Here is a 21,541-nt window from a genome sequence, read left to right as displayed (position 1 = left end):
ACCAACTTGTACTGAGCACACACTATATGTTAAGGCATCATGTTAAGCATGGAAGTATGTATATGTTAGGATCCATTCACAGAGCTATGCAGTAGACAAGTGAACAATTACAATACCTGTGGGTCAAGAACCTTGAAAGAAGAGCACACGGGTTAGTACAGGACCGTGGAAGGACATCCAGTCCAGCTTAGGAGGAATAAGAAAAGGCTTCCCAGAGGAGGTGCTGCCTGGCTGAAACCTTGTAAAAGAATTTACCACAGGTTGGGTCACTTGAGATCGTTGGAATGAATGCAGTTCCTGTAGGGCGCATAATACTTTTAAAAAATGTCTCATGGGAGGGAGACGCAAGAGGGAGGGGATATGGGGATATATGTATACATATAGCTGATTCACTTTGTTATACAGCAGAAACTAACACACCATTATAAAGCAATTATAAAGATGTTTTTAAAAAAATTGTCTCTTCCATTACAGTGTGTGTTTTGCAAGGACACATTCATTTTTTTAGCCAATTTTGTGAGCTCTATTGTGCTGGTGTTTTATGCAAGTTGATGACCAGTGACTAACGAAAACAATGTTAGTGCATTGTTGCTGCATAAGTGTAATGTGATTGGTTTTGCACTTAACAGAAGCTCTAGTTGTGAATGTTCACAAAAAGCCTCTTCTGTGATGAACTGCTTTTAGTGAGTCTCACTAGTGGTTTTACACCTGCAGAGCCTTGAGGGCTGGGCTGACTTTTGAGAGGACTGAAATTGCTTCATATTGTGATCCTAAATGTATATTCACTATATTCCATAGAGCATCCCTTAATAAGTATTTTATGACTGGAAAACAAACAAACAACAACAAAACAAACAAACAATAAGAAGAAGGAAGGTCAGGGCAGTACAGGCAAAGAGAAGAGAATGTAAGGATGGTGAGAGAAGGCAGGGCATGTTTAGGAGTGTAGGGCATTGCTCACTAGGGCAAGAATGCAGAGGACTGGGTAGGAAGAGCACAAGGTGAGGTTAGAGAGGCAGGTGGGGGCCCCTATTTGCCTTAAGTTGCTTCAATTCTCTGGAAGATACCAGAAAGCTATTGAGGGATTTAATCTGTTTTTCAATAAGTTCCTTTTGGCTTTAGTGTAGAGGATGAATGGGAGAGGGCTAAACTGGGTACAGGGAGATCAGTTAGGAGAAATGACACCAGCCTGGACCCAAGTAGGGGCAGTAGGTATGGAGAAGAGAGTACCCGTTTGAGAGACAGGTCTTTAAGATATATAACTAACAAAAGTTTATCATCGATTTAGTTTGGAGGGGTGTAGGAAGGAAGAATGGATAGACCCCTAGATTTCCTGCTTGAGTAATCCAGGGCCTCAAATGATATGGTCAGAACTTTGAAACTTGGAGGGAAGGATGGCTGTCAGCAGTATGCCAGCAAAAGAGGTGCTGCTTTCTCCTTACATCTAGTATCAGTTGATGGAGGGATGCTGACTGGACCAGGTCAGGCTATGTGTCTGCCTGACACATAGTTACTTCCCATCAGGACCACACGGAGTGAAGAAGGAATTTCCCAAAGAAAAGGGAAGCAGAAGCAGGGGATAGGTATATGAGAAAGAGTGTGGAGAAAACAGAAACACAGCTACCATGGTCTGCTGTACAAGCTGAGAGTAAGAGTCAAGAGAGATGTCTGATAGCAAATTATGGCTATGGATATGGAAGTTAAGAGAGTTCTGGGGCTAGAGATCAATTTGGGTGTCAACACTGGCAGATAGGCCTGAATATGATTGTGCAGGGAGAAGTCAGAAAGGGAAGAGAAGAGAGCCAAAGACGGAATGCTGGAGTGAGGAAAAGAAGTCCCCAATGGTCCAAGATGGAATGGTCTCAGAGATGGAAGGAAAACCAGAAAAGCAGTGTCACAGCAATCAAGGGTAAAGACAATTTCAGGAGAGTAGACTTAATCAACAGTGATAACTGCCTCGAAGAAACAGAGATGAGGCATTTGGCAGGTTAGAGGTGACTCTCGAATGAACCAGCTCCGTGGATGTTCTAAGCAGGGATGGGAAATCAGATTACAGAAAGTTGATGAGTGAATAGAAAGGAAGTGGAGACACAAATACAAACCAATCTCCTGAGAAGCTCGACACTAAAGAGGAGGAAAAAAGTTTATAGCTGGACTTGGGGTAGAAAGATCTAAACATGTCTATATAAGGGAAGAGAAGTGGTTGAGTAGGAGATGTGAGACAGGTACAGAAGAGTACTAACAGAAAGGTGCAGTACTGCTCCTAGAAAAACATTTTTTTTCTAAAGCAAGTTCATTTAAACCCAAATGTGCTCAAGGAAACCATGTGAAAAAGGAAAACATTTTCAAGAACAGGTCAGATAGGATTAATAAACTCTGGGACAAGAATATACACAAACACAACCAAAAACATACAAGGGAAAGTAGGCTGCTGGATAAAACCTCAAATGAGTTCATCCACAGCACCAAAATACACTGTGTTGTCTAGCATCGGTTCTTACTCATCATGAGGACATACATAGTCATTATGGGCAGAGGAAAACACAACCTGAAAATCATGGAGAATACCCCAAACAGACAAAAGGCACAATTTGTAGAAGCTTGGTTAACTAAGCATTACTTGCAGCTGTGGAAACATAGCATGATGCCTTGGGGAACTTACTGGAGCCTGAAAAACAACAAAAGTTTTGAAATTCTATTCCTTTGCTTTTGGGAAGTCTCCTGTATAGATAATTTCATGATTTATTTCATTGGTTCACTCAACCATTCAACGAATCCTGATGGAGGATTTATTATGCGCCAAGCATAGTCTGACAGAACATCAACAAGAAAGCACAGGTTCTTAAGGAAAATGGGGTGGTGGCTGTGCTTAGAAAAAGCATATTCAATTCATCTGCTGACTTTGGAATAGAAAATACACAGTAAAACCTGTCACAATTCTTCTAGGCTGTTGGAATATAGAGAGGATACTGTGTAAAAGACATTGTAGGGCACATTGGCTTTAAAAGATGGAGAACCACTGGCCTAAGGATTCAGGTATTTCTCTTTAGAAAAGATTCAGTAAGATGAAATCTGAAGATTCGTGCCTCCCCCATTAAATTCAATTTCTAGTTACAGGCTATGAAGCAGGCAAAACAAGGAGAACGTGTATGTTTGTGGAAATATAGATATAAATGCTATTGACTATTAGCTCTTCATTGTTCTTACCAGTTTAGTTCCCTTCTCTTAATCAACCCGTTTCTACTACTGCCCATAATTTTAGGGTTAGGAACCTCAAATACCTATCTGAGATAGCAACTTCTAGATTTGCCTCATAAACAGGAGCCAAGTCTCCTGAAAGGGGAAGAGGAGAGCTTAGTGTTACTGCTTTAAGCTGTGTTAAGTGATGGTTATAGCTGGTATAGTGTGAGATAGAAAATGAGATACAGTCTGTTCCAGGCTCAGAAATACACATTGATAAACACACATTCTCATGAAGATCCAAATCAAGGATGGCAGGGGAGACTATAGGAGGAAAATAAGTATTTAGGCTTTGGCTTAGCCCAACCGCCTGTTTTCTTTTCCGCATCCATTTCTGTCTTTCTGGTCCTGAGAAGGCCTATTCTAATGACTAAGCTAACAATGCCACACACAGCATATGAGTGTACAGTGTACCCTGTAGGTGTAAGAACTCGGCTTTGTTTTGCCCTTGTTCTTGAACAAAAACTTCTTCTTTGTTAGCCTCCCAAATGTTCCTTTTCAGAATGCAGAAATACATTAATTGCGAAACAAAATAAATTATGTACCTTTTGGGAAACAAAATTAAAAGAAAAAAACATACACATAAACACATATGCACGATGAAACTGTTCCTTCTTCCATGTGTCTCAGAGTTATAGCCAACACCTGTGGCCACACAAGGGGCAGACTTGGCAGCTGCAGAACCCAGATGTCAGACACTGGATTGTATGTCCCTGGCAGCACTCCTAAGTGGGAGGCCGTCTCCTTAACTGACCTCTGAAATGGTCTATTGTCTGACTCCCTCTCTGGCCTGGGTAGTAACTAACAAGCTGTCTGTGAGCCTGGTTCAGAGTTAGCACACTGATGGGTTGTTCTGGATGCAATCAGCCTTTGCCTTACCTTTGATTGTAAGGAATTTATTTCCTTTGTGGGGGTGAAAATTGGGACTGGGCAAATTCTTGACAAAGAACTATATTCAGGTTTCTTCCAAGGACAAATAAGATGCTTTTTGCTTTGATTGGTATTTTTCGTCACAGAAATTGGATGAGATCAACTTTATGTTTTGGCACACAGTGTTTTGGTTAATCAGAAGTAAAAATAAGAGTTTCTTGGGCACCTCCCCCCTCTGATAAAAGACTGAGTTTCCTTATACTGCTTCTTAAAATTACTTCTCAAAGGTTGAAAATGAACCATTTCTTTCTTTAGAAACTTAAGGAGCTACAACTTTGTCTTTGCTATTACTAAAAAAAAAAAAAGTCTATCTATTGTAGAGAAGAGCTCTTTGTATCATGAATTCTCTTGGTTCTTTAAAGAGGAATATGGTTACACTATAACCTTGCCTCCACACCACTTGGTGAAGAATGGCATTATGTGTAAGTTGCAATCATCACGGGAATGAGATGGGAAAAGGCCAAGTATCTAAGAGGGCTCCACTCACAATGCAACACTTGTAGCCTTGCAGGGAAGGTCTATTGTGGACACAGTTACAGTCATGGCCAGTTAAGGAAAAACACATCTGATATTTATAGGAAGATGAATTCTGGGGAAATTATAGAATATATTTTCATATCCAATGTCAAATAGTATTCATCTGCACCACGTAAAATGTTCCAAATTACTTTTATTGACTTTTATAAAAATGTAAATATGTATCTTGGCCACCACTAATTTATATTTTGGGGAAAAAGGGATTGAATATTCATGAGTTCCAATATGAAAAAGTAAGTGATCGAGAAATAAATAAATAAATAAATAGATAGATAGGTAGATAGGAGAGAAGAGGCATATCTCTCATAGGGAAGAATTCCAAATAATTTATGTGGCTATTCACCCCTCAAGAAGGTGAAGCTTAATTCCCTATCCCTTGAGTGTTGGCTATGCCTTGCAATTTAATTCCAAAGAGTAGAGTTTGAAAAGGATGGGGAGAGAGGTACTTTACAGTGGAGAAATCTGGCGAACACGACCTTGGCCAGGTGATAATGGTTAACATCAATATGTCATGTTGATAGCATGTATCCTTGATATGATACGATCTCATCGAAGGGCACTTTACCTTTGCAGTCTTCCTCCCAAAACCCATAACCGTAGTCTCATCATTTGAAAATATTAGGTTAAACCCCAGTTGAGGGACATTCTACAAAACACTTGACCGGTACTCCACAAAACTATCATGGCTGTCGTAAACAAGTGTTTGAGAAATTGTCACAGCCAAAAGGAGGCTAAGGAGACATGACTAAATGTAAAGTGTTATGCTGGATGGGATGCTGGAAGGGCAAAAGGACATTAGAAGAAAACAGAAATGTAAATAGAGTGTGGACTTTAGTTAATAGTAATGTCTCAGTTACTTAGTTGTAGCAAATATATCGTAGTAATTTAAGATGTTCAAAATAGTGAAACCTGGGTGAGAGGTATACAGGAACTCTGCACTATTTTCGTAACTTTTTAATAAATCTGTAACTATGTATTCTAAAATAAAACATTTCTTAAATTGAGAAAAAGTGATCAACATATTGCTATATTGACTGTAGCAGAGTTCCTATGCATCTTTTTCTCTTTTTCACCCCACCTATCCACCAAACTATATGGCATAAAGAGTCATTTTCCTGACACGTAAGAATTCTCTGTCTTTCAGGCCAATGTAGTGTAAATGACGTGAAACTTACTGTGAACATTTTAGATTTCCCAATAATATTTAGGTCATGCCCTTAGTAATATGACACTAATGCTCAAAAGATAATATCCACAAACCCGTATTTCTCAACAGCTTAAAAGGTGTAACATCCTTCAACCACGTATCCAATATACTTATATTGCATGTGAATGTTATTAATGACATTATTAATAAGACAATGTATTAACCTCTGAAGATAACATACTCTTTGTTAGATTACAGTGTTCATTTATTGATCAGTTGTTATCATGAGAGGTAAGGGGGTAGGGTCCCTACACCACTGTTTTAGAACATGGATGAGATTATTTCTTTGCTACTCCATTCTGTCCTTTAGAATGATAATAAATCAGGTCTCTGGGAATTTTAGAAAATATTTCTTCCTACATACTGTTTTCTTTCTTCCTTTTTTTTTTTTTCTCCTGAGTTTGCAAGACTTAAATTGCATCAGCCAAATAGTTGCTGTTATAAGATGTTATAAGGGAGTGGTGTTTTTGTTGTTTTGTTTTGATGGTTAGCATTTTTTAGCAATACAGTATTGTTTAATCATTTAAAAAATTTTTATTTTATATTGGAGTATAGTTGATTAACAGTGTTGTGTGAGTTTCAGGTATACAGCAAAGTGATTCAGTTATACATGTATCTATTCTTTTTCAAATTCTGTTCCTGTTTAGGTTATTACAGAATATTAAGCATAGTTCCCTGTGCTATACAGCAGGTCTTCGTTGGTTATCTATTTTAAATATAGCAGTGTGTACATGTTAATCCCAAACTCCCAGTCTGTTACCCCCCTCAACCTTCCCTGCAAGTCAATCTCTAAGTCTGTGAGTCTCTTTCTGTTTTGTAACTAAGTTCATTTGTATCATTTTTTTAGATTCTGCATATAAGTGATATCATATGATATTTGCCCTTATCTGTCTGACTTCACTTAGTATGAGAATCTCTAGATCCATCCATATTGCTGCAAATGGCATTATTTCATTCTTTTTAATGGCTGAGTAATATTCCATTGTATATACGTACCACATCTTCTTTATCCATTAATCTGTCAGTGGACATTTAGGTTGCTTCCATGTCTTGGCTATTGTAGGCAGCACTGCAGTGAACATTGGGGTGCATGTATCCTTTCGAATCAGGTTTTTCTCTGGATATATGCCCAGGAGTGGGATTGCTGGATCATATGGTAGCTCTATTTTTAGTTTTTTTAAGGAACCTCCATACTGTTCTCTATAGTGGCTGTACCAATTTACATTCCCACCAACAGTGTAGGAAGGTTCCCTATTCTCCAAACCCTCACCAGCATTTACTGTTTGTAGGCTTTTTGATGATGGCCATTCTGACTGGTGTGAGGTGATATCTCTTTGTTGTTTTGATTGGCATTTCTCTAATAATTAGTGATGTTGAGCATCTTTTCATGTGCCTCTTGGCCATCTGTATGTCTTCTTTGGAGAAATGTCTATTTAGGTCTTCTGCCCATTTTTTGATTTGGTTGTTTGTTTTTTGGATATTGAGCCACATATCTTTAATCCATTTAGGTCTTTATGTTTGCATATGGTGTTAAAGAATGTTCTAGTTTCATTCTCTTACATGTAGCTGCCCAGTTTCCCCAGCACCATTTATTGAAGAGACTTGTCTTTTCTCCATTGTATACTTTTGCCTCCTTTTTCGTAGATTAATAGACCATAGGTGCATGAGTTTATTTCAGGGCTTTCTATCCTGTTCCATGGATCTATATTTCTGTTTTTGTGCCATTACTATACTGTTATGATGACTAGATTTGTACTATAGTCTGAAGTCAGGGAGCCTAATTCCTCCAGCTCCATTTTTCTTTCTCAAGACTGCTTTGGCTATTGGGGGTCTTTTGTGTCTCCATACAAATTTTAAGATTTTTTTGTTCTAGTTCTGTGAAAAATGCCATTGGTAATTTGATAGGGATTGCACTGAATCTGTAGATTGCCTTGGGTAGTATAGTCATTTTGACAATATTGATTCTTCCAATCCAAGAACATGGTATATCTTTCCATCTTTTTGTGTCATCTTTGATTTCTTTCATCAAGGGCTTACAGTTTTTGAAGTACAGGACTTTTGTCTCCTTAGGTAGGTTTATCCCTAGGTATTTTATTCTTTTTGATGCGATGGTAAATGGGATTGTTTCTTTAATTTCTCTTTCTGATTTTTCATTGTTAGTGTAGAGAAATACAACAGATTTATGTGTATTAATTTTGTATCCTGCAACTTTACCGAATTCATTGATTAGCTCTAGTAGTTTTCTGGCAGCATCTTTAGGATTCTCTATGTATAGTATCATGTCATCTGCAAACAGTCAGTGACAGTTTTATGTCCTTTTCCAATTTGGATTCCTTTTACTTCTTTTTCTTCTCTGAGTGCCAAGGCTAGGACTTCCAAACTATGTTAAATAGAAGTGTCGAGAGTGGATATCCTTGTCTCGTTCCTGATCTTAGAGGAAATGCTTTCAGCTTTTTTACTATTGAGCTGTAGGTTTGTCATATTTGGCCTTTATTATGTTGATGTATGTTCCCTCTATGCCCACTTTCTGGAAAGTTTTTACCATAAATGTGTGTTGAATTTTGTCAAAAGCTTTTTCTGCATCTATTGACATGATCATATGGTTTTTATTCTTCAATTTGTTGATGGGGTTTATCACACTGACTGATTTGCAGATATTGAAAAATCCTTGCATCCCTGGGATAAATCCCACTTGATCATGGTGTATGATCCTTTTAATGTATTGCTGGATTCAGTTTGCTAGTATTTTGTTAAGGATTTTTGTGTCTAATGGCCTGTAATTTTCTTTTTTTGTGATAACTTTGGTTTTGGTATCAGGGTGACGGTGGCCTCATAGAATGAGTTTGGGAGTGTTCCTTCCTCTGCGAGTTTCTGGAATAGTTTCAGAATGATAGGTATTAACTCTTCTTTAAATGTTTGATAGAATTTGCCTGTGAACCTACCTGGTCCTGGACTTTTGTTTGTTGGGAGTTTTTTTGTTTTTTTTGGCTACATTTGGTCTTTGTTGCTGCACATGGGCTTTCTCTAGTTGTGGCGAGCGGGGGATAATCTTCGTTGCGGTGTGCGGGCTTCTCCTTCTGGTGGCTTCTCTTGTTGTGGAGCATGGGCTCTAGGCACGCAGGCTTTAGTTGTAGCACGTGGGCTCAGTAGTTGTGGCTCATGGGCTCTAGAGTGCAGGCTCAGTAGTTATGGCGCACAGGCTTAGCTGTTCCGTGGCATGTGGGATCTTCCCAGACCAGGGATCAAACCCATGTCCTCTGCACTGGCAGTGGATTCTTAACTACTGCACCACCAGGGAAGTCCTTGTTGGGAGTTTTTTAATCACAGTTTCAAATTCAGTACTTTTGACTGGTCTGTTCATATTTTGTTTCTTCCTGGTTCAGTCTTGGGAGATTGTATCTTTCTAAGAATTTGTCCATTTCTTCTAGGTTTTCCATTTCATTGGCATATAGTTGCTTGTAGTAGTCTCTTATGATCATTTGTATTTCTGTGGTGTCCACTGTAACTTCTCCATTTTCATTTCTAATTTTATTGATTTGAACCCTCTCCCTCTTTTTCTTGATGAGTCTGGCTAAAGGTTTATCAATTTTGTTTATCTTCTCAAAGAACCAGCTTTTAGTTTTATTGATCTTAGCTATTGTTTTCTTTGTCTCTATTTCACTTATTTCTGCTCTGATTTTTATGATTTCTTTCCTTCTACTAACTTTGGGTTTTGTTTGTTCTTCTTTCTCTAGTTGCTTTAAGTGTAAGGTTTGGTTATTTATTTGTGATTTTTTGTGTTTCCTGAGGTACAATTACATTGCTATAATCTTCTCTCTTAGAATTTCTTTTGCTGTGTCCCATAGGTTTTGGATTCATTCTTTCATTTTCATTTGTCTCCGGGTATTTTCTGATTTCCTCTTTGATATCTTCAATAATCTATTGGTTGTTTAGTAGCATATTGTTTAGCCTCCATGTGTTTGTGCTTTTTACAGTCTTTTTTTCTTGTAGTTGATTTCTAATCTCATAGCATTGTGGTCAGAGAAGATGCTTGATCTGATTTCAGTTTTCTTAAATGTACCAAGGCTTGCTTTATGGCTCAGCATGTGATCAGTCCTGGAGAATATTCCATGTGCACTTGAGAAGAATGTGTATTCTGCTGCTTTTGGATGGAATGCTCTATAAATATCAATTAAGTCCATCTGGTTTAATGTGTCATTTAAGGCCTGTGTTTCCTTACTGATTTTCTGTCTGGATGATCTGCCCATTGATGAAAATGGGGTGTTAAAGTCCCCCACTGCATATTATTGTGTTACTGTTGATTTCTCCTTTTATGGCTGTTAGTATTTGCCTTATATATTGAGGTGTTCCAATGTTGGGTGCATATATATTAACAATTGTTACATCTTCTTCTTGGATTGATCCCTAGATCATTATGTACTGTCCTTCTTTGCCTCTTATATTAGTCTTTATTTCAAAGTCTATTTTGTCTGATATGAGTATTGCTACTCCAAATTTCTTTTGGTTTCCATTTGCATGGAATACCTTTTTCCATCCCCTCACTTTCAGTCTGTATGTGTCCCTAGATCTGAAGTGGGTCTCTTCTAGACAGCATATATACAGCTCTTGTTTTTTTATCCATTCAGCCAGTCTATGTCTTTTGGTTGGAGCATTTATTTTTTAATTTCTTTTAAAGTATTAAAGAAAATAACTTTACTTAAAATTTTTTTTTATTGGCATATAGTTGATTTACAGTGTTGTTACTTTTTGCTGTACAGCAAAGTGAATCAGATATACATATACATGTATCAACTCTTTTTGGATTATTTTCCCATATAGGTCATTACTGAGTAGAGTTCCCTGTGCTATACAGTAGGTCCTTATTAGTTATCTATTTTATATATAATAGTGTGTATATGTTGATCCCAATCTCCCATTTATCCCTCCACCACTTCCCCCCTGGTAACCATAAGATTGTTTTCTACATCTGTAACTCTCTTTCTGTTTTGTAAATAAGTTCATTTGTACCAATTTTTTAGATTCCACATATAAGCAATATTACATGATGTTTGTCCTTTGCTGACTTACTTCACTCAGTATGACAATCTCTAGGTCCATCCATGTTGCTGCAAATGGCACTATTTCGTTCTTTTTTATGGCTGAGTAATATTCCATTGTGTATATGTACCACTGGTTGGAGCATTTAATCTATTTATGTTTGAGGTAATTATCGATATGTATGTTCTTATTGCCATTTGGTTAATTGTTTTGGATTTGTTTTTGTAGGTGTTTTCTTCCCTTCCTGTTTTGTTCTCTCCTCTTGTGATTTGATGAGTAACTTCAGTGCTGTGTTTGGATTCCTTTTTCTTTTTTTGTGTGCGTATCTATTGCAGATTTTTGGTTTGTGGTTACCATGAGGTTTTGATATAGCAATCTATATATAGACAAGATTGTTTTAAGTTGCTGGTCTTTTAATTTCAAATGCATTTCCAACATCCTGCATTTGTGATCTCCTCACAATTGCTGGTTTTGATATCACATTTGTGTGTGGATGATTTCCTACCTTTACTTTATGTTTGCCTTTACTGGAGAGCTTTCCCAGTCGTAATTTCCTTGTTTCTAGTTGTGGCCTTTTCTTTTCCACCTAGAGAAGTTCCTTTAGCTTATGTTGCAAAGCTGGTCTGGTCGTGCTGAATTCTCTTAGTTTTTGCTTGTCTTTAAAGCTTTTGATTTCTCCATCAAATCTGAATAAGAGCCTTGCTGGGTAGAGTATTCATGGTTGTAGGTTCTTCCCTTTCATCACTTTAAATATGTCATGCCACTCCCTTCTGGCCTGCAGAGTTTCTGCTGAGAAATCAGCTGATAACCTTATGGGGATTCTCTTGTATGTTATTTGTTGCTTTTTCCTTGCTGCTTTTAAGATTTTCTCTTTGTCTTTAATTTTTGTCAATTTGATTACTACGTGTCTTGGCATGTTCCTTCTTGGATTTATCCTGCCTGGGACTCTCTGTGCTTCTGGAATTGGGTGACTGTTTCCTTTCCCATGTTAGGGAATTTTTCAGCTATTATCTCTTCAAATATTTTCTCAGGTCCCTTCTCTCTCTCTTCTCCTGCTATAATGCCAACATTGGTGCATTTAATGTTGTCCCAGAGATGTCTTAGACTGTCCTCATTTTTCATTCTTTTTTCTTTGTTCTGTTCTGCAACAGTGATTTCCACCATTCTGTCTTCCAGCTCACTTATCCGTTCTTCTGCCTCAGTTATTCTGCTATTGATTCCTCCTAGTGTATTTTTCATTTCAGTTATTGTATTGTTCACCTCTGGTTGGTTGTTTTTTAGTTCTTCTAGGTCTTTGTTAAACATTTCTTTAATCTTCTTGATCCGTGCCCCCATTTTTTTCCCAAGGTTTTGGATCATTTTTATTATCATTACTCTGAATTCTTTTTCAGGTAGATTGCCTATCTCCACTTCACTTAGTTGTTCTTCTGGGGTTTTATCTTGTTCCTTCATCTGGGACATAATCCTCTGCCATGTCATTTTGTCTAACTTTCTGTGACTGTGGTTTCCATTCCACAGGCTGCAGAGCTGTAGTTCTTCTTGCTTCTCTTCTCTGCACCCTGGCTGTCTAAGAGGCTTGTGCAGGCTTCCTGGTGAGAGGGACTGGTTCCTGCCCACTGGTGGGTGGAGCTGGGTCTTTTCCCTCTGGTGGGCAGAGCCAAGCTAAGGGGTGTGTTTAGAGGGCTGTGGGCTCAGGAAGACTTTAAGCAGCCTGTCTGCAGATGGGTGGGACAGTGTTCCTGCCCTGTTGGTTTGGCTTGAGGTGTCCCAGCACTGGAGCCTACAGGCTGTGGGATGGGGCCACATCTTTGTAAGAAAATGGTGGCCTCCAGGAGGGCTCATGCCAATAAAGTATATTTTAATAGAAGTAATTTACAATGTTTTGTTAATTTCAGGTATACAGCAGTGATTCCATTATACATACACATACATTTTTTTTCAGATTCTTTTCCATTACAGGTTATTACCAGATATTGAGTATAGTTCCCTGTGCTATACAGTAGGTCCTTGTTGTTTACCTATTTTATATATAGTATTTGTTAATCCCCAAATCCTAATTTATCTCCCCCCACCCCCGCTATCCCCTTTGGTAAACCATAAGTTTGTTTTCTATGTCTGTGAATCTATTTCTGTTTTGTAAGTCAGTTCATTTGTATCATTTTTTTAGATTCCACATATAAGTGATATCATATGATATTGGCTTTATCATACTAAGTAAAGTAAGATAGAGAATCTCTAGGTCCATCCATATTGCTGCAACTGGCATTATTTCATCTTTATGGCTGAGTAATATTCTATTGTGTGTGTGTATGTGTGTGTGTGTGTGTATATATATACCACAACTTCCTTATCCATTCATCTGTTGATAGACATTTAGGTTGCTCCCATGTATTGGCTATTGTAAATAGTGCTGCTATGAACATTGGGGTACAGGTATCTTTTTGAATTAGAGTTTTCAATTTATACTGTTTTCAATTTATCATTTTACTTTGAGAAAGAGAAAAGAAGTGTTGGTGTCAATGAATGTTTACTTAAAAAAACTATTTGGGTTTCCAGAATTGTTAACAAGAAATGTGCTCTTGTTAATATTTAATGGTACAATTTTAAAAGTTCAGTTAATCAAAGTTTAATTAAACAGATTAATAGATTGGTCAGAATCTCCTCTCTAATTCTGTTTTTAGGAAAGAATGCAAATGTCGTTAAAGAAAGCTGGAAAAAAAAAAAAAGAAAAAAACCATGAAACTTCCTGAATGTATTTTAGGGTTAAAAATAAGATTCAGTAAAATTGCTTGTACATTCTATACCTACAGTACTTTACAATGATAACTTGTATTGAGGAAAAGGACCACGTTGCTTGATAAGGAGAGGGAAAAAAATGTTCCCTATGGAATTCTTAACTAAGGAATTGCAGAAGAGTCAACCAACATATTTTAGCAATATTTTTCTTAGTGAGGTATTTAGTATAGAAAAAAATAATGGGGCAGGAGGGATCTACAATATAAATGTAGGTAGCTATATATTTTTATATTACTCATTAAGCAGTTCAGTTAGTATGTATTTTGCATTTCATTAGACTGTTGTATGTGTGGATAGTAATGAGAATTATAAGAGCTCCCTTTTCCAGAACACCTATGGTGTGTTCAAGCTTTATGCTGCCAGGCATTTGACATACACCATCTAAAACCTAACACAACCCTGCAAGATGCATACAATTACTGTTTAACTGGAGAAGGAACTAAGGACACAAGAAATCAAGGGACTAACTCCAAATCCCACAGCTTGTAAGTGAGAGAGCCATTACAAACTCTGGCTGCCTCAAATGCACCAGAGCATACAAGCTTTGTTATAATTCATATTATAATTATTAACACTATTAAAGGAAATATTTATCACTAACTAGGTGACTTAAATCATTTAACCTTTCTAGGCTTCAGGTTTCTCTTCAGTAAAATGGAGTTGGCTAGTTGATTTGTAAGGTTTTTCCAGTTTTCAAAAAGGAACATTGATTTATATAGAGTAAGAAAATTAAAATGGAGATTTTTACAATGTTTTTTGTTAAAAATAGGTCATTAACACTGGCCTTTACTAAATCTTCTGATGATGGGGATCTACCTTAAGATGTTCATGTGATTTCTCCCAAATCTCTAGTCTTATTAAGCCAGGACTAGTGATCTTACCATTTTCAATGTTATTCCTTAAAACTTACATATAAGAGGAAATTTCGTAATTTTCTCTGGACTACAAAAACTATGTACTTAAATCTTGGCCTTTCAAAGAATCAATAACTTGCACTCAGATATGAATAATGCAAAGAAAACCATTTTTCTGATCTGAAAATAATAAAAATTTCAGTTTTTTAAAATTCATGTTTATTTAAATATCTTTTATAGACAAATGAAAATACAAGCATATTTATAACATGGTAGACATACATATAAATGAAATGTATAAGTACTTTAGACGAAATTTAACACATAGACAAACTGATAACGTGCTTACATTTGGCTTTAACATTGGCTGTACATTAACACGGATATTGAAAAAAAGATATGTTTTCACAAAAACTGCTATAAAGTGGTCACATTTGTCTTAGTAAGAAAGAAGTTAGATTTCTTAGACTGATGTTTTATGAAAACTATGTGAAGCTCTAATTTAATCATTCACCTCATATGGTAGCATTATTTGTAAGTGAAGTATATTTCTGTCAATAGAAATGTACGTTTAACTTTTAAATAATATAACAACATTTTATCAAGACATGCCACATATATTAAACAAACATGCACGACACATTAAAACTTGAATAATTCATGTACCTTTATTCACAGTATTTAGTTTTGCTATGGCACTCTACCTTTGTGAAAAATATATTTAAGATTTGGCACAGAATCAATAAACTGTATTGCCACTAATCAGAACAAATGTGATTTAAATTTTCCATGGCACAGAAAATGCTCTATCACAATTTACCTCTTCCCTTTACAGTTTATGGACCAATGGCAGTTTTCTACTTTAGTTGGAATAATTAACAGATATTCACGAACTAAAAGTCCTGTTTAGGTGTTTTGCCTACACTCTAATTGGAAATGAGTCAGTTGCAGTTTTTGTAGCAGTAAAACATTTCCATCTGTATTGTGGCCAACGATTTTCTAAATAAGGGCTTTATCAGCAATAATCCATATCATTATGAGATGCTTTTCTTTGGGAGGCAGAGAGGTTGAAAGGAAATATGGATCTCTTCATAAACCGGGAACATAGGTGGTAAGGAGAACAAATGCCAACTGAGGCAGAAGCAGGGAACGTTCTTTGGAAAGCTGGTGAGAGGGCAAACCATGAAGTAGCAAAAAACAAAGGCAGGAACTCAGGACTCCATCAAGGTGGAACAGACTGCCACGGGATTAAGGAAACCAAAATCTGTCACTCAAAAGAAACAGTATCCAGAGCATTCTTCTTACAGCATTCTTATATCAGCAAACTACCACTGCTTTCTAGGAAAAGTTATACATTTCCACATCAATGTCTAAATCAAGACTGAAGAAATTAAGCTAACTGCCAACTTTTTTTTTTCTGAATTCATTAATAAACACAGTGGAAGGAGAAAGGGGATAACATTAAGTAAGTTTCTTCCAAACCAGAGAAGAGAAATCACACTCCCTCTAAGTGGAGACTTCAGTTTCTTGTGATAACTAAGAAAAATGCCTCAGTTCTTTTTCACAGTTTTCCTAAGATAAATGTGAGGTGTTGTATTTTGAGAGACCTGTTGACGGAATCTACTCCTTTCATAAAACCTTGATAAAGTAATATTTGTATTTATTATTAGGGGGAAAAGGAAGTAGTAGATCTTAAGTTTACTTTTTATACAAATATGCTTTATTCTAAAAAAAATAGAGCAATGAATGTAATATTATTTGCTTTATGATCCTTGCTTTTCTGAGGGCCTTTAAGGGCCTTTAAACAGGGAAATGTCAAAAAACATCACACAGGTTAAATAAAACAGGCAAACTTTTGTCTTAAAGCTGTTAAGGTGCAAACAGACGTAAAGATTACGAACCATAGAGCACTGAGTTTTCAAGAGTGAAATCATACCAAAACCTTGATAAGTTTTCGCTGACATCATAGGAGAGTAACTGGTCGGGAAGGTCACTGATGGTGCCCTGCACGGCCAGCACATGCGGGGCCAAGGTGAAGGGTACGTCGCTCAGAAGCTCGGCCATTAATGAGCTGTTTTCCAGAGTCTGGCCTGACTTATTTTCCATCTTGGGGCCTGCTACAGTCACACTGGATGAGTTTTCTTTGCCAATCTAAAAATACATATATATTTAAGTCATTTAGACCTTATGGACTTTGAGGTTATATGGCATTAATATATCAAAGTGATTGAGAAATGTGGAATATATAAACATTCCCAGATTAGAACGCAGCTATTTACTTACTTGAGAAATAAATCCATCTATATCTCTACTAGGTTTTATTTATTTTTAAAATTTATTTATTTATTTTTGGCTGCATTGGGTCTTTGTTGCTGTGCGTGGGCTTTCTCTAGTTGCGGCGAGCGGGGGCTACTCTTCGTTGGGGTGCAGGGGCTTCTCATTGTGGTGGCTTCTCTTGTTGTGGAGCACGGTCTCTAGGCGCGCGGGCTTCAGTAGTTGTGGCGCGCGGGCTTCAGTAGTTGTGGCGCGTGGGCTTAGTTGCTCCGTGGCATGCGGGATCTTCCCGGACCAGGGCTCGAACCCACGTCCCCTGCATTGGCAGGTGGATTCTTAACCACTGTGCCACCAGGGAAGTCCTCTACTAAGGTTTTAAAATGAATCCTAAGCCCTAATCTTATTCAGATGGACCACCTACGGGCCCCTCCAATACAAATGGGCCCTCATGCTGTTTGGCCAACCCAGATAATGTCCACAAAGTCTTTCTCTGCTTTTCCAAATCTGATGTCCGCTTTCAGGCTCCACAGAATCCCCGGCTTCCCTCTGAAATCTTATATCAACATAGTTCAAAGTGAACTGCGCCACCACTGCGCCACCAGGGAAGCCCAAAGTTGGTATGTCTTGCATACAGGAGTTTACCAAAAGACATGCAGCACTAGGGTGTTCATGGTAGCACTCAATGCAAGCCCTGAGCTGGTAGAGTGAGCTGGTATCCATTCATCAATAGTAGAATGGATAATAAACCGAAGTATATTTACAGCAATGAGAACGAACAACCTGCCACTACAAGCAGCTGAAACTTAACTCAAACCAGGTCAGGCAAAAATTTATTCCCCCACCCCACCCCCCAGTCTCATGCAGAATCAAACTCCCGAGTCTTTACAAGGCCCACTGTGATCTGGCCTCGGGTCCTTCTCTGACCTTAGCCCGGCTGGTCTGTCCTTGCTCAGGCCCCTCTAGTTCCACTCTCTCCTTGCCGTGGCTCATGCACAGTCAGCCTGCTTCTGCCTCAGGCCTTTGTTTTCCAGATCCTCCGCCCAAGAGGTTCTTCTCCCACATAAACACAGGGCTCTTTCCCTCCCCTCCTTTCCAGTGGTGGCCCAAATGTCACCTTCTCAGTGAGGCCTTTCCTGACTGTTTCATTAGACTGTTTCCTGCCACCTCACCTCGTCCACTCCAGCACTCCCTGCCTGCCTCTCCTGCTTCTGTCCTCTCCATAGTCCTTGGCCCCTGGTTATAATGGTATATAATTTATTCTGATTATCATCCCTCAGAAGCTTAAGGAATTTTTGTCTCTTATGTTCACTGCTGTATCCCAAATGCCAGGATGAGTGTCTAGCGTTCAGTAAATATTTGTTGAATAAATGAAAGCAGACGAAGGCTTTTGCCTGAATAGGACTTATATTATAATGGCTATAAATGCTGATAAATTCCTATCTCTAAGTCTAGAGGAGAATGATTTTCTGTGTAAGAGATAACAATTTTGTAAAACTTTTTATGGAAGTGCAAAATACAAACAGCAAGGGGGTACATCGTAAGTGTATAGCTGGCTAAATTTTAACCAGTGAAACACCTATGAGCAACTGCTACCCAGATCAGGAAACAGAAATGACCCTATTTCTATAAGGTCGTAGAAAGAGAGTGGTGCTCTCTTTCAGTCACAGTCAACTCCCTGACCCCTAGATCACCATTCTGACTTCTAACAACATACACTGATTCACCTAGTTTTATATTTTAAATGAAGGTAATCATACATTTTTGTTTGCAGCTTTCTTCACTCAATATTACATGTATGAGATTCATCCATGTTGTTGCATGTGGGATTAAAAATTTTTGAAGAACATGCTTTTGCAGAGGAGATACATTCTGACTGATGGCTTAAAAGAATTGTTTGGTCGCCATGTTGACAGCAGGCAGAGAGGGGTACAGGGCCCGGGAAGGAAGGAGGAAGACCAGCTGGGAAAGAGAGACGATGGTGATGTGGATTAGGGATGTGATAGTAAAGGTGAGAGAAAGCGGTTGGGTTTTGGATAGACTTAAACGTTAAAGTCAATAGGATGTGCTGATGGAATAGACGGTGGGGTGTGAGAACAAGAGTGGAGTCAACTATGAGGCCAAAGTTTTTGGCCTGAGCAATAAGAGTGGCTTCTCCATTCACAGGGACGGGGCTTGGACAGGAAGATCGAGAGTTCAGTTTTGGATGTTCCCTGTGCCTAGCAGACATCTACGTGGAGCTGTTAGTAGGCAGAAGGGTGTAATTTAAGTCTGGAGCTAGCGCGATCTGGTGGAGAAAGTCGGCTTGGTGTGTGTTTAAAAGAGGATGGGAGGAGAGAAAGTGAAGACAAATACGAGAACAGACTGTTTTCCAGACATTATGCTGTAATCGGGAAATGAGATATGGCCAGTAGCTGGAAAGGGAAGTGGGGTCACGAGAGCTTTCTCTTGATTTTTCTTTTTCCTTTTGAAGTTGGGAGAAACAATGTCTGTTTATATGCTAAAGAGAAGAAGCTCCTAAGAAAGGAAAACTCCACGGAGATTCTGTAGAGAAGGAACTGCTCTCTTCGCAGGCCTCCCCCAACACCTAGAACAGAGGCTCTCAAGAAATACCTGTGTAGTAAAATGACTCTGGATGAATGAAGTTACCAAACACATCCCTATCAAGAGTTGTTTTACAGCTTCATGTGAAAATAAAATACCAGAATACTTTCTTAGGATGGCAACTAGAACAAATGTAACCTCAGCCGGTGACGACAAAGCTTTTTAGAAAGGTCCATGTATGCAATGAATGGATAGAATCTGCTTCCTGAAACCTGACTGGGATTTTAATAGTAAGTGTCCCTGGGTCAGCCGAGAGCACAGGTATCAGTGAGTAATGATGCCACAATTTCAGCTTCCTTAAAGGGCATCACTATACACTGGTTTCCTCAAGATTACAGATGCACCAGGGCTTTGGTTACCATGGGCCAGCATGGCAGAGTGTTTAAAAACACAGAGCATAGAGCTAGCCTACTTGGGTACAATCCTGCCTATTAACAAGCAAAGGGCCTTGGACAAGTTATGCAACTTCTCTGCGTCTGTTTCCTTAGCTGTATTAGGAAATCAATAGTAGTACCTATTTCATAGAATTGTCATGAGAATTATATGAAGTAATATAAGTAGTAAGTAATTTATGAGTAAGTAGAATAATGCTTAGCACACGTTAAAAGTCAGTGACAAATAAAAACTTTAGGAATGTCAGACCCCTCTTGGCTTTAGATAAAGTCTAGGATCCATCCATTTCTTTTGTTTTTTTGACATTCACAGATGGTTCAAACAATCTTACCTTCCCCTCTCCTCTTATATCTTGTCTTTTCTCTTAATCTCATGGGCAAATGTTCCCTAGATCTGTTGATCGCATCCCATACTTGAACTTTCTTCTCTTTCTCCCTTGAGTACAGAATGTTCTCCAGTTTCGTTAGCCAAATCATCTCCTTTCTTAAACAAATCATCTCCTTTCTTAAACAAAAGCATTCTTAAAATCTCACCTTCTCCACTAAAAAGGAGGTACGTTAACCCAGAGCGCTCTGCTTTCTAAACATACAACTTCTAAGGTTTACCTCTCTGGCAGCAATAGTTATTCCTTTGTTCATGCTTTTATTAATACTCTTCCCTTTCCTGTACAAATCATTCTTGTCTGCCAGAGCATAATTCCTTGAGGACAAGACTATATCTAGTATAATAAAGGAATTGAGCCATGTGGTTTCTTGTTCAAGGTCTCCTGATAAAACTGCCATATACCTTGAAGGGGGCTGCTTCATCCACCTGGGCCGCAGTTCTCTATTCTGTAAAATGAGTGGTGAGGGGCAAAAAATGATGATGATGGTGGTGATGGTGACAGCAACTAGCATACATTGAACACTTACTTTGTGCCAGGCTCCATCTAAGCCGTCTAAGTATATGAACTCATTTAAGTCTTGCAACAGCACTGTAGGGCGTGTCCTGTTACTAGTCTCATGTTAAAAACAAGAGGACACTGAGGCACAGAAAGGTTAAGGAAGTTGTCTCAGGTTACACAGCTAGCTAGTCTGTGGTAAAACTGAGAATCAAACTCAGTAATCTTGAAAGTTCTATATTCTAAGATCCTGTACCTTTCAGCCATGCTTTGGGTAGACTGGCTGACTGGATGAACAAAGCCTCGAAAATTTAGGGGACAGTACTGGAAAATATGACAGTTACTAACATAGCATCTTGGCTTAATTTAGAAGGAAAAAACGACTCTACTAGCTTTTACCTTTAGGAAGAAAGGATTGAGAAAACCATTAAGGTGACAGATATTAGACTGAGGAAGGATGGAAAAGGAACTATAATTTAAGAGATATTTATCCCTGGAAGTCAATCTACCAATAGCCTGGATAAACCAGGGGGAAACACCATGGACAGCGAAACAAGATTGTCTATGAGTTGATCATGGGTGAAAGGGAGAGATAGGAAGGTATGTGGGCATGTACTACAGTATTCTTTCTACCTTTGTATATATTTGAAGACTTTCCATAATAAAAAGTTTCCAAAATTTAAATTAAGTTAAAAAACACTGTGGACACAGTGTTCCACTAAATGCCTCCTAGAAGGCTCCGAGTATCAGCGGTGCTATATGTCTTACTCCAGTATCTATTTCTTAACCGTT

At 38.2% G+C, this 21,541-nt stretch overlaps 1 protein-coding gene and 1 long non-coding RNA gene across 6 annotated transcripts in view; one reads left to right on the top strand and one right to left on the bottom strand.

Moving 5' to 3' along the window:
- LOC114486321 (uncharacterized) overlaps positions 1–21,541 on the top strand; it is a 191,239-nt gene that overhangs the window by 100,296 nt on the left and 69,402 nt on the right. The gene's annotated exons all lie outside the window — the stretch shown is intronic.
- The window catches only part of UMAD1 (UBAP1-MVB12-associated (UMA) domain containing 1), a 260,457-nt gene continuing 253,794 nt past the window's right edge, over positions 14,879–21,541 (bottom strand). For 2 of the 4 annotated variants that reach the window (XM_024130320.3, XM_055085018.1), the window contains 2 exons: positions 16,538–16,752; positions 14,879–15,838 (listed from right to left, as the gene is read on the bottom strand). In XM_024130320.3, the coding sequence (XP_023986088.2) occupies positions 15,691–15,838; positions 16,538–16,752 (363 nt within the window). In that variant the 3' untranslated portion in view covers positions 14,879–15,690. Of the gene's footprint in view, positions 16,753–21,541 lie in introns of all 4 variants that reach the window. The other 2 variants (XM_024130326.3, XM_024130332.3) reach the window with 2 other exon arrangements.

Source organism: Physeter macrocephalus, chromosome 5 (assembly GCF_002837175.3).
Source record: "Physeter macrocephalus isolate SW-GA chromosome 5, ASM283717v5, whole genome shotgun sequence".
NCBI lineage: Eukaryota > Metazoa > Chordata > Mammalia > Artiodactyla > Physeteridae > Physeter > Physeter macrocephalus.
This window is presented reverse-complemented; position numbering and strand designations above follow the sequence as displayed.